The 15514-nt window shown below is 39.3% G+C and overlaps 1 protein-coding gene across 1 annotated transcript in view; it reads right to left on the bottom strand.

Annotated features, from left to right (window-relative positions):
• Window positions 1-6231: 6231 nt before the first annotated feature.
• LOC106901830 (betaine--homocysteine S-methyltransferase 1-like) overlaps window positions 6232-15514 on the bottom strand; it is a 14863-nt gene continuing 5580 nt past the window's right edge. The window contains exons 2-4 of the mRNA XM_014964844.1: window positions 14601-14801; window positions 10807-11035; window positions 6232-10312 (exon numbers count right to left, since the gene is read on the bottom strand). Of these exons, the coding sequence (XP_014820330.1) occupies window positions 10138-10312; window positions 10807-11035; window positions 14601-14801 (605 nt within the window). The 3' untranslated portion in view covers window positions 6232-10137. The remainder of the gene's footprint in view (window positions 10313-10806; window positions 11036-14600; window positions 14802-15514) is intronic.

Below are 15514 nucleotides of genomic sequence, written 5' to 3'. Positions count from 1 at the left end.
GCTGTTTTATGTATGAGCTGTATGTAATTATATTGAAAACAAACTTTGCTTAGAGAACATTTTTGGCTCCACTGTGGAATAACACAAAGGGCCTTTGTTATGCTCTCAGCAGAGTTATTTATGGATTGCAAAGGACTTACTAAAGGACAGTTTCATCCGATGGTATTCGTTCACTAACTAAAATTTAAATGTGGTGACTTATGTTCATACAAATCATAATTGCTAAAATGATCAACCATACAAAGGTTTCTGAAACTGGAAATGGGATTGCTCTACAGATTCAGACCTGGAACAGCAATAAAGAGTGGGGTTTCAGATCCAGGGCTTCCAACGAGCCAGAATGGAAAATGCGACAAAAGGCTTTGCATAATTCACATCAATTATAATAATCTTCAGTTGAATTGGAAATGAGGCTCTTGGTCTCTTAAATGGAAAAAAAAGTCACGGAGAGCAGAGGGAGCTAACTCTCTGTTGGGAAGAAAGGAATCCCAAGGCAAAGCGAGTTTTTGAACATATGCCCAAAGCTCCTACAGGACCTCATGAAGCTAGGTAGGGGGACTGTGCTTTCCTCAGACTCACCTAAAACTGCCATTACATTAAAGGATTACTTTCAGAAATCCTGCTTTCCCCATTTTTTTTCTGCCTGACCTGTGGGACTTGGGAAGCATCCAATGTGAACATTCTGTTCAACTTTAAACTCAGCATGAACGTGGACAAACTCTTTAGGACCATATTCAGACCACTTGCTATCAGTACAAACTTTTCGGCCACTCAGCAATTCAGAGCACTCTTTATAGAAGACTGGAAGACCCAGCTTCCCTATGGCACCAGCTGGAGGAGGCATTTATGACAGTGAAGTTAACTTGAATTGTCTGAATGTACTCCCTGTTCATTCTTTTGCTTTGGCTTCCCAGCTGTAAAATAGATGGTCAGTAGTTAATTACCTCACTGGGTTCCTGTAAAGTTAAACACTTTAAAAGACTATGAAGGTCTGAAATTTTGCAAGGAGGGAGGTTATATAAGTGTAATCCAATTATATAAGCTTCTTCAGATGAATTGCACTTTCATTACCATAACCTTCTGCAACGTCCTTGTTGTTTATTCATGCTATTAGTGGTTGCAGAGACTAGATGTTATTTCAGATGAGGAATCCCAGTCTTATTTTCTTTACTCAGTGAAGAATTTTGTTTTGGTCCTGCAAACTGCTTGCAGGTCACATTGACTCCATCCGTAGTTGCAAACACTGAAGGCTTCTAACTATCAGAACCAGTTTTCTGAAGAATTTCAGAATTTCTTTTCTATAGCATCTCCCTCCTTGCCATTTCCACTATGATCTATACCTACCATCTAACTCAGAGTTTGTTGTGACCCTATGGGAAATTACAACAAACACTTTTTGGACAGAAGGGCGGGCATGTAGTAGGCTCAGGAAATAAGTAGACCAACTCGGCATCATCATCAGTTCACTGTTTGCAAACTATTCCTTGACACCATCGTGTTCTTTAGTTATTAACCAAATAAATAACTATAATAATTAACAATTTCATTATTAACCAAAAGCATCAGATTCTAAGCAGGTTCTTATTCTTCTGAGTGATTGATGGCACTGTTCTTTTGTTTCCTTTAGAAACCACTGAGAGGCAGCAGGTTTTCACATGGAAACTATTACTGTCTTTCATGTGTAAGGAAATCTTGAGCTTTGAATATCACATATTTTATTATTTTAATGATTTCCACGTGTCAGGTCACTGAAAATTATAACAAAAATGTCACTGTGTGCTCCTGTAAACGAATGTGATTTTTACTGGTTTAAGGAAGCTTGATGTATATGTTCTTTATGAGCAGAAAAAAACTGAAGAATGTCCTACCAGATGTGTCTGCAAAGCACGGTTTTTAGCTGTAGGGCACCCGAAGGATTGGATTCCTAAGTAACTTTATCACATGCACAACACACATTTAGGCACTACTTTTAGAAATGAGGCCAGGATATTAGGACAAAAGAATGAGAAGAGCTTTGATTTATTAGCTACAACTAGCTAGCCGAGTAAAGGAGTAGGCTATCTTACTCCGAAATCTCTGCTTCAGGTAAATAACTGTTAACCAGACACCCTATTAAAACAAATCCCGCTCTAACCAGATGATTAAACCGAGAAGTGAACAGTACAGACATACCTAATAGGGAATGCAGTTTATCCTTGCTTTTAGTGCCTCTGCTGTAGTTAGCTACATAGTGTGACCATCTGTTTGCCTTCGTCCTGGCTACTCAGCTACACCACAGGGAAGCAGACTCTCCCACAGGTCCGGAGTGAAGCGTTTTGGTTTGCCAGCATTAAATGCTCACCTGTGTGATATTCCCGATTATTAATAACCCAAGGGAATACTGATTTAGATCCGTGATTTTCTGCATATATTACTGAGAATAGACTAGCTAATCAGGTTTGCCAAGGGTTTCTGAACAGTTTCTGCACGAAGCTGTGAACCAAGGACCAAACCCTTGTTTGGCCGAACAATTTTCTGCATAGAATTTGAAAAGCGCTGGCAGTTACCATTTGGATATACTCCGGTCTCCTTTTTATTCTCAGTTGAGGACAACTTCCTGGCACAGCTTGTCAGTAACACTTGAGGGTACTTTAAGCTAAATATCCTGGTAAAAATTACAAGTAAAATTCAAAGGTCTGAGTTGCTACACTGTTCCACCTTGGGCAGTTCATAACAATTCTGTCTAGCATAAATGTGAAGCATGAATAGATCATAGTTCTTCACTTTCATAATCCTTTGCAGCCTTCCTTCCACAGACCTACATGACAAAACTAATGAACTCTTTTAATTTTCTAGCCAAAGGCAACTGGAGTGTGAGCTGTCCTGGCCACGCTGCTACACCTTTGCGATGTTGCATATTGCCACATACCAGAAGAAGCTAGTGGGGAAGAATCAGACTTATCAACTTAAGGATTGCCGCCCAAGGATTGCTTCACTTCCAGGCAAACACAGCTAATCCAGTTTCTGTCCCTTTGTGCAGCTCTATCAGTGTGAATAGAATGGAGCACATACGGCTTCAGGACCAAAAAACAAACAAACAAAAAAAAGCAAATCATCTTTCAGGTCAATGGTGCAAATACTAATTATCTTTAAGAGTCCTGTCTGCCTAGCAGAACCAGCAGAACCAGTCACATTAGACATAGGTGTAGCAGTATGAAAGCAGGGTGGAATAACAATGATTTGTCTGAGACAAGAATTCTCATATAATGAGATGCAGAAAGGCATCAGGAAAGGCAGCAGAAAGTTTAAAGAATGCGGCCCAGATTTGTTGTTCAATTATGGAGCAGCCTTCCAAGGCTAGCAGACAGAAACCTTGCACGGTCTAGCCCTGCAGAAGCAGTGGCTACAGTGGATGCAGCACTGCATGCCTGTCAGATCAGCTAAATTCTGCCCTGTTGTGTGGTAGATGCAGTGTCGTGTGACATTTAATATTACACACAGTGTCTCTTTGCCTCTGTGTTACTCAATGTGTAGGACAAGCCCACAAGTAGGCAGATTTAAGGAAGTCTGGTTAAATTTCTAAAGTACTTTAAACTTTGGAAGTTTGCGTTCTAATAATGTTGGGACTTCAGAGTAGTGTTGGAGGGGAGGCAAGGAGAAGGCAGTGTATAGACATGTTTTACATTTGTTAAATACCTTCCGACTTTTCTCTCCACTGTCCTGTGCCTTGTAATTTAAAATATGTCTACATCGTATGCCATAAGATTTTTTCAAAATAAGAGCTGACCTGGCCATATTCAAAGAAAACTTCATTTCAACCTTTTTATTCCGGCAGTAAAGTAAGAATGAAACATTGCAGAGTTGAAGACTTAATTAGCTTTGACAGTTCTTGTACAGAAAACACTTCCTTGTTAAATAAAAAATGCACATGTAAGTAAGTCTGTTCTGAAATTAAATAGAAATGTATTGCTCTTCTGGTTTCTGTCTGTGTATACAAACCTGGGAAGCCCTTTGAGGTTCCTTCCCCCGTCCTGCAGGCACACAAAGCGTCGCCAGGAGGCAGTATTTGCACAGGTTGCTCCGGGCCTGCGTAGTGCAAGTACAATTCGGTGAGATTTCATCACACAGAAAAAGTCTGAGCAGAAATTATATAGTGAGAAACAAGATTTTTAAAAAGCTTTTGCCTTAATAGGACACATTTTTGATTGTTCATGAAGCTGTAGTACTGTACTACTACTGAGAAATGCCTCTGTACAGAAGGGTGTGTAGGAAGAACCAGCTGACGTAATTTGAAAGAATATGCAAACTTTCCTGCATACATTCTTTTAACAGGGAAAGACTTCCCTTCCAAATGTGGCAGAAAAACACTGCTGCTTTACCCAAAGAACAGTTCCGTCTTTTTATTCTTGTTTTTCTTGGATGGAACTGCCCCATTTTTTTGTTGTTGTTGTTTGTTTGATTGATTAGAAATAAAAATTGATCAAGGGATTTTGAGTAACACCTACTGTAAAGTTTGCTACCCCATCTGCCAAAGGGCAAAGTCTAGCCTACTGAGCTGAACCAGTTTGGTCTCTTTCTAGCACTCTTGATTTGCAAACAAGTAAATTGCAAAGCAGGGCTTATTTGCTTTTGACCATTTCCCTCCCATGTTTCAGTTGTCACCTGATCTCTTTCTTCAGTTGCACTGATACAATGACATGCAAATGTTGGCAAATGAATGTCACAAACCACTCTTGAACCACCCATCAATAACTGGTAGAGTTTGTAAAGCATTTTTTGATTGATGCACGGTTGGTGTTGCTTTGTTAATCATGATATAGAATCACACTTCTTCTTCCTATTCCAGACATATGTTTATTCATTCTGCTTTGAAATTAATTTCTTAGCAACTACCCTCCACTCTGAGTGCATCAAGTCTTGTTACTCAAATTTGCTTTTGTTTTCGGATTTACAACTTTTCTGGACACAGAAGCTCCAAGGCGCAGTTGATCAAAATATATGGAAAGTCCATCTAGAGATTCCTAAAGTTGGGATGGAATTGATTGCCATCTGTCTCAGGAGTTCTGTATATACAGAGTGAGTTATACACTGTTGACCAAATTTAGTATCATACATACGTCATACATACATGAATTGGAATGTAGTGGAGGTATGTGGTGGAGTGTCCTGGTTTGTATGTATTTGATAGATAAGAATGATAATAATTAGAGCACGATGCAAATGGAGTGTCCTGGTTTGAGGTAAAACAGAACTAATTTTCTGTTCAGTAATTTTACTTTTTTAGTTGGGCCTCTTCTAACTAACTAAACTCTGAAATTAACAGCATATTGTTCAGAAACTGTTCACTCTCACAGTGACAAGACCTGATGATACCAAGGAATGGTGTGCAGAGAGGCCCCTGCTTATACTTATTGCTATAACAACCAAGGTCAGGCAAATTTGTTATTTGCCCATTGGAGGTTTGGAAGTGGAAAAGCGTAGAGGGGTCCCACCTGTGGGGAGGAACGGACAGGACAGGTGACCCAAAACTGACCAACAGGGTATTCCATCCCATCCGCATCATGTTCAGTATAAAAGCTGAGAGATCAAAGGGTCAACTCTCTTCCTTCAATGGCCGACGTCCGAGGAGGACCCTGTCTGTTCTTCTGCCTTGGATCCCGATCCGAGCGTTCCTGACTCCAGATCTGGAATCCAGCTCCTGTCCATCACTGAGTCCGGCCTGGGACTGTCCCCTGCACCTGCTGGTGACGTGATCGTCATCCTGGGAGCTTGATATGGTTTTGTATATACTGTATACTTTTTTTTTTTTCTTTTTTTCCCTTTTCTTCTTCTTATTATTCCATTATTTATTTATATTTTCATTAAAATAGTTTAGTTTTTTTCTAAGCTCATAATTATTTTTTTTATTACCCCTCTTCCTCTCCTCTCTTTTCATTGTGGGGGGGAGGGAGGGTCCATCTGTCGTTCTGGTTGGTCAATTCGGTGAAAACCACGACATGGAGGTTGATATCTCATATAAAACTTACACCAGATACCATCTCTCTCAATAAAGTCAAACATATAGAAAAGGTAATGAAGAATTTTTGTAATAAAGCAAGATGCTGAAATAATGCATTTTATAATAATATTCTGCCCATCCTATTTCAATGGTCTCTATACTTAATTTAACACATTGTAGGATGAAATGAGATTAGTCTAGGTTCAATATTTATAAAGTCAGTGGAATAGAACAAGACAGGCACATGAATCCACTTCTTTTAATGTTAAATGTAAATGTTTAATGTTAAAAAATGTCACTTGTGTATAGAGCTGAAAGCGAAGGCATGAGCTACAAACTGCTTTAGGAAAAAAATTGTGGTACATGAAGATTTCAGATTTTGTAGGATTCCTAGAAAACTTTCTTTTCAAAAGTACAGGGAAAAAACCTAGATTTTCTGTGATTTTGTACCTTAGTCCAAAATTTTCATCTTTACAAAAGAAGCCTCCTTGCTTTCCTGCAGTTTACAGATAAATCAGGATAACACCTGACCATTAAACAGCAGGTTTTTAGGCTTTTTTTGCACAGGGTTCTGGAAAACTTTGGAGCTGACTAAAAATGTCACCATCTTCTCATGAGCAGCACAGAGACCGAGCTTGTAATTCTGAAGTTTATGGTTTGTTCATATCCCTCCTGTCCTGACAGTCAGTCTCATGAGTAAAGGTTTATTCTTTAGATAGCAAAGACTTTGGATTTTCTCCTCTGGATCTGAACTTCCAAGGTTCACATCTGCTTCCTGCTTCACTTCTGCTTCCAGGTTAAAAAAACAAAACAAAACACCACAACAACAACAGGAAGCTCTAGGAAAGATCTGATGGAGGTTGTCTCTGGGTTTGTGATGCATCACAGACTCAGAGGCCACAGGGAAAGCATGAATGAACAGGGTATGTTCAATTGAGAGAGAAAAAAGGAATGTATGTAAATCTTCTAAAGTATAAAAGAACTCAGCAAAGACAAAGGAAATACATTCTTCATGTCTGTAATGTGCTAGAAAGAAAAAATTGATTTAAAATCTATTAAGGAATATTCAAATTAGGAAAAAATTGTTAAGAAAAGTGAAGTAACCAGATTGTCTGGAGCTGGCATGGAATCTCCATCTTAGATGTGTTTCCAAGCAGGTTAAACAAATGTCTTCCACTATGAGTAGCAGATCTTGCCTTAGGGTGCTAAATACAGAAGTTGACCTTCTGAAGCCCTTTTTACTTCTATTTAAGTCTCCACACAGGCTTTCTAAGGAAGCTAATTTCCCAGGATTGTGCTGTTAGCCTGAGTTATTTCCTTAACAAGTCAGGTAATAAACCGTTAGAAAGCTTTAACAAATCCAACAGTTCACTTACCCTGACTAAGGTGTTACACAGAAAGAAATGGGAAATAAAGATTTGTTGGCTTTGCTGCCCAGGGGTTTTTTTGGGTTTTTTTGAGCAGGGGGTTTTTTTGATAATCTGGCGTTCTGTAGTGACCAATAAAGCACCCTATCAATTGTTTTCATCCTATGTCAGTTCCTTTCTAAACCCAGCCTGTGATATGAATCAAACAGGGATTGTACAGCTTCCCCCAAGGCCAGCTTGAATGGCTTCAAAGAGTCATCCAAAGATTTGTCATTGTTCATATCTGTTAAAAATAATCCTTTTTAAACTGAGTTTCTAAAAATAAATGCTTAAATCTTCTTAAATACCACAGTTTTTGAATATTCTGTGTTGTGAACTCATTCACTTCAAAACAATTTTTTGCATGTTTGGACAGTTTCAAAAAAATCAGTCCAGCTGCTTATATAGAGTATGAAGGTCAAGCTTCCAAGCTTGCCACAGGAAGTACCTAAACTGGTAATCATTGTTCAAAATGCTTCTTTATCAGTAGTAGCCTGCATTTTAAGCCACTTTATCATGCATATGTCTTTAATGCTGCATGCATTGTGGTGATGATCGAAGATCTGGATTTCTGTTTTACAGGTTTTGCATTATTCCACTTTCTGCAGGGGCAAACATGCAGAAGGGTTTAGGAAGGAAAGCAGTGTAACAGAGTGCATATATACTTACATGGATGCTTCCCAAATAATCTACATTTTAAAATACCTACTTTCTTCATTTGTCTACTTTGGCTTTCAGGCAAAATTTCCATCTAGTAACTATTTCAGTCTGTTGTAAGCTTGGTGAAGGCAGATGGCTTTTTCTAAAATCTGTCTGCCAATAACAGCCTGAAAAGGATACCTGAAGTGTCCCATTAAAGTGTTGCATACTCAAATGTTTGCTGAACAGTAGAATATCAGCATGGATAGAAATAATGACATAAGCTTATACATAAAAAGCTTTCAACACTAACTTTGAGAATGATATATTGCTAAAGGTAATGGCACTGACGCAGAATGAGGTTCTAGAAAGTTGTGTGGTATTTCACAAAAATGAACTATGGAAATGTGTCCTTTATGGGTTCCAAGTGTAGTAATACCCTTCCTAAGAAAACTCTTCTCAATAAATTAAGTGTACAAATGCCCAGGGGTTTTCTTAACTTCATAGAATCACAGAATACCAGGTTGTAAGGGATCTCAAGGATCATCTGATTCAACTTTTCTTGGCAAAAGCACAGCCTGGACAAGATGGCCCAGCACCCTGTCCAGCTGAATCTTAACAGTGTCCGATGTTGAGGAATCCACCAATTCCCTGGAGAGATTATTCCAAGGGCTGATTGTTAGCATTGGGGAAAATTTTCATGTCCAATTGGAATCTCCCCAGGAGTAACTTGTACCCATTACCCCTCGTCTTTCCCATATGACTCCTTGTAAAAAGGGAGTCTCCATCTTCTTTGTAAACACTGGAACATGGTGATAAGGTCTCTCCTAAGCCTTCTTTTCTCAAGGCTGAACAAAGCCATTTCTCTCAGCCTTTCCTCATGTGGCGGGCTTCCCAGTCCTTTGATCATCTCTGTGGCCCTTCTCTGGACCCTCTCCTGCATGTCCACATCATTTTGCATAGCAGGGACCAAAACTGAAGGCAGTGGTCCAGGTGTGGCCTGAGAATGGCTGAGAAGAGTGGGATAATGATTTCTTTATCTCTGCTGGTGATGCCTTTGTTGATGCAACCCAGCATCCTGTTGGCTTTCTTTGCTGTGGCAGCACACTGTTCACTCATACGGAGCTTGTGGAGATCAATCCAACTTAAGTGGGTAGATCTATTTCCTAACATGGTTTTTCATAGCTAAGATCCTAGAGTGAATCAATCAGCTTAAAAAAAAATAATGGAAATTTTAAGTGCTATTTTGAGATAACCATGTGTTTCCAAAGAGACATCCAGAAAGCAGCTGGATCATTTGAAAATTAGTTGTTTACTGGAGGTATGTTGTTCTGTTTGAGCTCTTATGATTTAAGGTGTGAAGATAATACAATACTATTCCATCATATTACTTTTAATTTATTTGATTTTTTTTTTAAATTTCAGAATAATCTTTTAAGCCTTTTAGTCTCTAGAGAAGTAAATTCTGTGTGCATGGTACATTGAGACAAAAACAGTGAGTTATTTACCTGTCATTTTTCTTTCCTAAAAGTTCTCTGAACCTTTCTCCTGCATATAAGAAATTTCTGCAAGATCTCATTCTCCTTATTTTTTAATGCCAAATAAAAGATGTATTTTCTAGTATACTTTTACTCTCTTGAAGTTAAGAAAGTGGCTGTAAGTAACTCTGTCTGAAGCATTGGCAACTTGTGTGTCCTTGAAATAGTCCTCAAAAAATGTTGAGATCTGCGGAGGCTCCTACATAATCCTAAACTGAAAACAGACTCAGGAGTGGAAGTCTATTGATACTGTATTTATAGATAGCTTTTTTTTTTTTCTTTTCACAGGTAATTTGAGCCAATTATTACTTTCCATGTATTTCTGTGTCTAGCCAATTAATAGCACCTAGCTAACAGAAGCTCAGTGATTATGAGAATCCAAACCTGATTCTGACTGTGTATTGTCCAAACTATTTGTCCAGAGAATTTAATCTGTAATCAAATTCTTTCTGCATTTTGTCTCTTTCATTGCATGTTAACTGATAAACCAACAGGGTACTCATCTTCACAGATTTTCTTGTGAAGCATGAGATGCCCTATGGATAAATCATTCTAACGTTTACACAATTGCAGTGGATTAGAACTTCTGTTTCTGGAACAGCTCTTTCAGCTGCTGCTCAGTAGTTGCTTCTTTCTGTTGCATCAGCTCCCTGGCTCCTTTGGTCACTCCCCAGCCATCTGGCTTTGACATCGAAGGACAATATGGCCTGCCTGATGCAGGCTTCAGATTTTCCCAGTATTCTTTTCTTGCCCTAAAGAAAGAAAAGGAAATTCAGGTTTTTTTTTCAAGCACCTCACAATACTAAACGAAATAAGGCTTAAATGACCATTGCAAAGGGTCATCCAACTTGCACAGACTGACTTTATAATTAGATACAGAAGTATGAATGAAAGCATGCAATGAAATTCTATATGCTTAAAAAGTATCTTTGGATACTGGAACACCATTAGGAGCTGCTTTACAGTGGTCTGTCAATTTTTGATCTTAACTTTAATGGTTTATTTTCACATTAATTCAGACCAAATCTTCATTTTAAAGAGAGATGAGAATTTCTGGAGCTCTCCTACTGCCCCTTCACCTCTTTCTCTGCTTCCAGATCAGATTCAATTCTTCAAAATTATTAACACATAGAATGTTTACAGTGGTATTTAGACCTCCGTATCAGTGAAGTCAGTCTGCTGCACAGATCAATATAAGCCTTTGCAATGAGTATGTTGGTGTGCTTTCCAGGTCAGATATACATACCTTGCTCTGACCCAAGGTTTGGTGTGCATGCTCAGGTTATCGCCCCAGCTACCATGTTTCTCAGAAGCTTCTGGCAAAAATCCTCTTTCAGGACCCAGCTCCTCAGCTATTGCTCGGACGTGATATGGCTCAAATCCACAGCAACCTCCAATGTATCGAATCCCTAAGTCATAGGCTTTTCTTGCATATCTTTGAATATCCCATCTGGTTAAAATTCTTGGCTCCAGACCTGCAAATACATTAATATCTTACATTTCCACCATGCCCCATTTCAGTATGGTTTTTGGTAAAAAATCGTGTTGTTGAAACGCACACTATTTGCAAAACTGGTTGTAGATGTAGATGTACATGTTTGAATTGTCTGAGCTAGAATTAATGATGCAAACTTTCATAAGTCTACCTTTCAGATTCTGCTGTGCTCTGCTGAGCTATGCTTGTTGTAAGTTTTTTTGGCCTTGCAAAACAGCACCTATTATCTTCTGAGATTGATCAAGCCCTAAGTCATATGCTTGCCATCCTGCCAAAATTCTTAACTGGAGTATGAGAGTACTTTCAATGTTACATCTGCATTTCCGAGTTGCTAATAAGCAATATCTGGAAAATCTGATTACAGATTTTATCTAATCTGTAATCTAATAGATGAAAGGAGAAGGTATCAACCTACCTGCAACAGGAATAAGCCTGCTCGTTATTCCTCAGGAATGCTTACTACACTTTTTTCCATGATCGGCTAGTAGCAGACAGTTGTTTCACTGACAGCTGGGATCTTTTGCTGTTTCTTAGCCCATCCCTTATTTAGTTATAATCCCAGCCCTAACCAGCTTGCTGCCTCCAACTACTTCATTCCTTGTGGAAAGTACAGTTGTGGAAAGTTCGGATGCAATCTTCATTTTGAATCCTTCTCCCTGCTGCAGGCTGTGGTGAGCAGACTGAAGGGATAACAGAGCTGAGAGGAAGGATTTGTGGAAGAAAAGGAACAGAAAGTGAAAAGAACAAGGAAAAAAACACCTCAAGGAGGAGGCGGCACAAGAGTGGCAAAACAGAAAGAAGAGACCAATACTGAAGAAGAAACTTTAAGGAATAAAAATGCAGGAATAAAGGAATAAAAAGTCTCCCACCTCTTTTTGCACATATGCAGGAAGTGAACCAGCATGGTTATCAGGCAAGTTCAGTGTGACGCCTGCACGCTGAATGCTCCGCTGGGCAAAGAAGCTGTGGTGAGGTAGCAAGGCTCCAGCAACACAGCAGTGAGGTGGGATTGTTTTCCCTATGCCCTTCCCCCAAAACACCTAACATACATACAAGAAGGTGATACAAGGCAGATCTATTCTAAGTCCAATGGGTATTTAAAAGACAGGTTCAGAAAAACAAAAGCAGAAGGAAAAAAATGAAATGTTCTTAAACAGAAAATTATTGGTCTCAGAGGGAAAGACTTGACAAAAGAAAAGTAGATGGCCTAATATCAGAAAGAAAACCACATGAAGCTATCTTAGAAAGCTGTTTAAATAAAGTAAATTTGCGTACAATCCTGCAAATGTGAGAGAAAGCATCAGAAGCACAAATTCATGGACAGACATGGATTTGACGGGTGGACCAGTCAGTGAATAAGGAATTGGCTGGATGGCCTTACTCAAAGAGTTGCAGCTCAATGTCTGGGTGTAGACCAGTGATGAGTGGTGTCCCTCAGGGGTCCATACTGGGACCAGTATTATTCAACTTCTCTGTTGGGAACATGGACAGTGGGATTGAGTGCACCCTCAGCAAGTTTGCAATGAATCAAGCTTAGTGGCATGGTTCGTACTCTAGAGGGACAGGATGCCATCCAGAATGACCTCCACCGGTGGCCCTATGCAAACCACGTGAAATTCAACAATGCCAAGTGCACGATTAGAGCAATCCCAAACATGGATACAGGCTGGGGAATGGGTGGATTGAGAGCAGCTGTGTGGAGAAGGACATGGGGGTTCTGGTGGATTAAAAACTGAATATGAGCTGGCAATGTGCACTTGCAGCCCAGAAAGCCAACAATATCCTGAACTGCATCAAAAGAAGTGTGGTCAGCAGGTTAAGGGAGGTGATTCTGCCCCTCTACTCTGCTCTTGTGACAGTCCACCCAGAATACTGCATCCAGCTCTGCAGCCTTCAGCTCAGAGGAAAGACATGGACCTGCTTGAGTGGGTAGAGAAGAGGGCCTCAAAGATGATCAGAGGGCTGGAGCACCTCTTTTGTCAGGACAGGCTGAGAGAGTTGGGGTTGTTTAGCCTGGAGAAGGCAGCTCTGGGGAGACCTTACAGAAGCCTTCCAGTACCTAGAAGAGGCCTACAGAAAAGATGGGGAGGGAGAGTGTAGTGATAGGAGAAAGGGTAACAGTTTTAAACTGAAAGAGGATAGATTTAGATTAGATTTTAGGAAGAAATTCTTTACTGTGAGGGTGGTGAGACACTGGAACTGGTTACCCAGCAACGTTGTGGATGTCCCATCCCTGTAAATGTTCAAGGATAGGTTGGATGGGGCTTTGAGCAACCTGGTCTAGCGGAAGGCATCCCTGTCTGACTCATGAAATTTCTGAAAGCTGAGGTCTCATTCAGATTGCTTACAACATACAAGCCAAGAACCATAACAAGCCTAAGAGTCAGTCCTTCAATTCACTTGATTACTTACTGCATCTGTTCTGTCTTTTTTTGCTTGCAATCAGAGAAGTTATATGAAGGAATGAATAGGATAAATGAGTTCCTAACACTTTTAAATATCCCAGAATATTTTCAGAACTCAGACATGTTATTATCATTTAATGAATGCCTCAGGCTCATACTTTATTCTTCATTTATGTAAAGAATATAAAGAGAGGAATTAAAAAAAAAATCTTCCTGAAAATCACCTCAATCTCTTATTTTTTTTTGCTACAAATTCAAGTTTCAGATTTTTTAATACCTTATTTTATAGTCTGATCTTGAAAAGAAGAGCGTATGACACCTGAAAATGCAAGCATTTTTCTACTAAATTTTAAAATGTTTAGGCTGATTTTGTCCTCATCTCAAAGTGGAAATAAGGCCTAAAAACACAAGCCTTTATATATACATAAAGTAGCTGAATCTTTCAGTCTTTATAGAATTTCTCCTGAGCATACATGTGACAAATCCATCTCCAAACTGCTGATCCATTTATTAGCAACATCAAAGAACATATTCCCTCTTCTGGTTTCTCTCTAATGTCACTTGCATTAAATAGTTGCACTTGCAAGACTGAACCATTACGAGTGCAATAATCATGCACCTATATCCAGTTCTGCATATGCATTGTACATTAAATGCCTATGCAGGTAAACATGTGAATTGTCGGACAGATGTCAACACAGAATGGTGAGGAGCTCCAATGCTTTGGAGCATTTAACTCTGGGGGGGTTTTTTTAGGCTATTTCCTCATGTTCATTTCTTTGGACTTTTTTTAGCTGTCCCAAAGAAGACTGTATAGCACAAGGAGAAACTACGTTTTTTTAAACTGAGTTTAGGCTGTGACACTTTAACTGTTTTCATCATAATTTCACTTTCAGTCACATGCTGTGATACTACTGAAGTACTCTCACTATGTGGATGATCTTTGATCCAATATTACACTGTAATCCCTCTAAGGAAAATGCCAGACAGCATAATTGGGACTCATCCTATTGTATAGAAGGACACCTTGCAGCTTCAGCTTCACTAAAAGCTAGGGAAAAAAGGGAACAGACAATAAAAAAAATAATAATAATAATAAAAAAAAAAAAACAACTAGAAAAAAAGACACCCTTGTCTTACCAAATGGAAATTCTGGAAGATCAATAAAACCCTGCTTTCCGCAATCAGGTGTGTGGAAAGCAAGTGGTTGGCACATCAGGTGGGCTTTCAGTTTAGCGGCCTGCAAGCCCTCTTTCATCAGTCTCACGGTTTCCAGGGAAGTATCTGGATCAAAATGGCAGTTGACTCCAATAATAGAAGCACCTAGGAGGAGGAAAATAACTTCAAGTCATATCTCCCTAGGAAGTGGGAGGTGAAAGTTCTTAGCCACAGCACTCCAAAAGCAGAGCAGTCCATCTTTACACCAGCATTATGAAAACAAGACAGTTAGGCTAGAGCCAGCCTCTTTACCTTCTCGATAATGCAACACATCTCCCATCCTTTTACAGTTGCTTTTCTTATCACCAGTTAATCAATGAATACTGGTTATGTACAGCCATGTATGCAAATAGCTAGCACTTTCCTAACACACGTTCTACTTTTGGATTTCAATGCTAACTCCAAAGGAAAAGAGTAGTTCAGAACAGATGTAATAAACCCCTAGACCATCATTCATTATGCCTCTTGTTAGTTTCTTCTGCCCTTCCCCTTGTCCTGCAGAAAACACAACCTTTGATAGGCAAAAGATTAATTTTTTCATCCTCTTATTATCTCATCCTGGGTTTGAACTGTGCTCCATACACTTCTAAAAAGATGAGCAGAGAATCAAAGGTGGCTTTGGATTCTGCTTATGTTTCCAGAATTTGAGGCTGCCTCTCTAAACAAATTTAAGTAGCTTTAGGATTTTGCTCTTTTCAGTGTGAGCTGCCTGTGGCTATTGCACCCAACACCATCCTGGTTAACAAGAATTTCATAGCTGCATTTTTCTATGTTTGTTAAAAAGGCTGCCCTAGTAAAGTGCACATAGAAACTTTTCTACAGGGTCAAAACTTTTT

This window comes from Calidris pugnax, unplaced genomic scaffold (assembly GCF_001431845.1).
Source record: "Calidris pugnax isolate Ruff unplaced genomic scaffold, ASM143184v1 scaffold273, whole genome shotgun sequence".
In the NCBI taxonomy this organism is placed as follows: Eukaryota; Metazoa; Chordata; class Aves; order Charadriiformes; family Scolopacidae; genus Calidris; species Calidris pugnax.
Note: the sequence above shows the minus strand (reverse complement) of the source record. Positions and strands in the feature narration are given on the sequence as shown.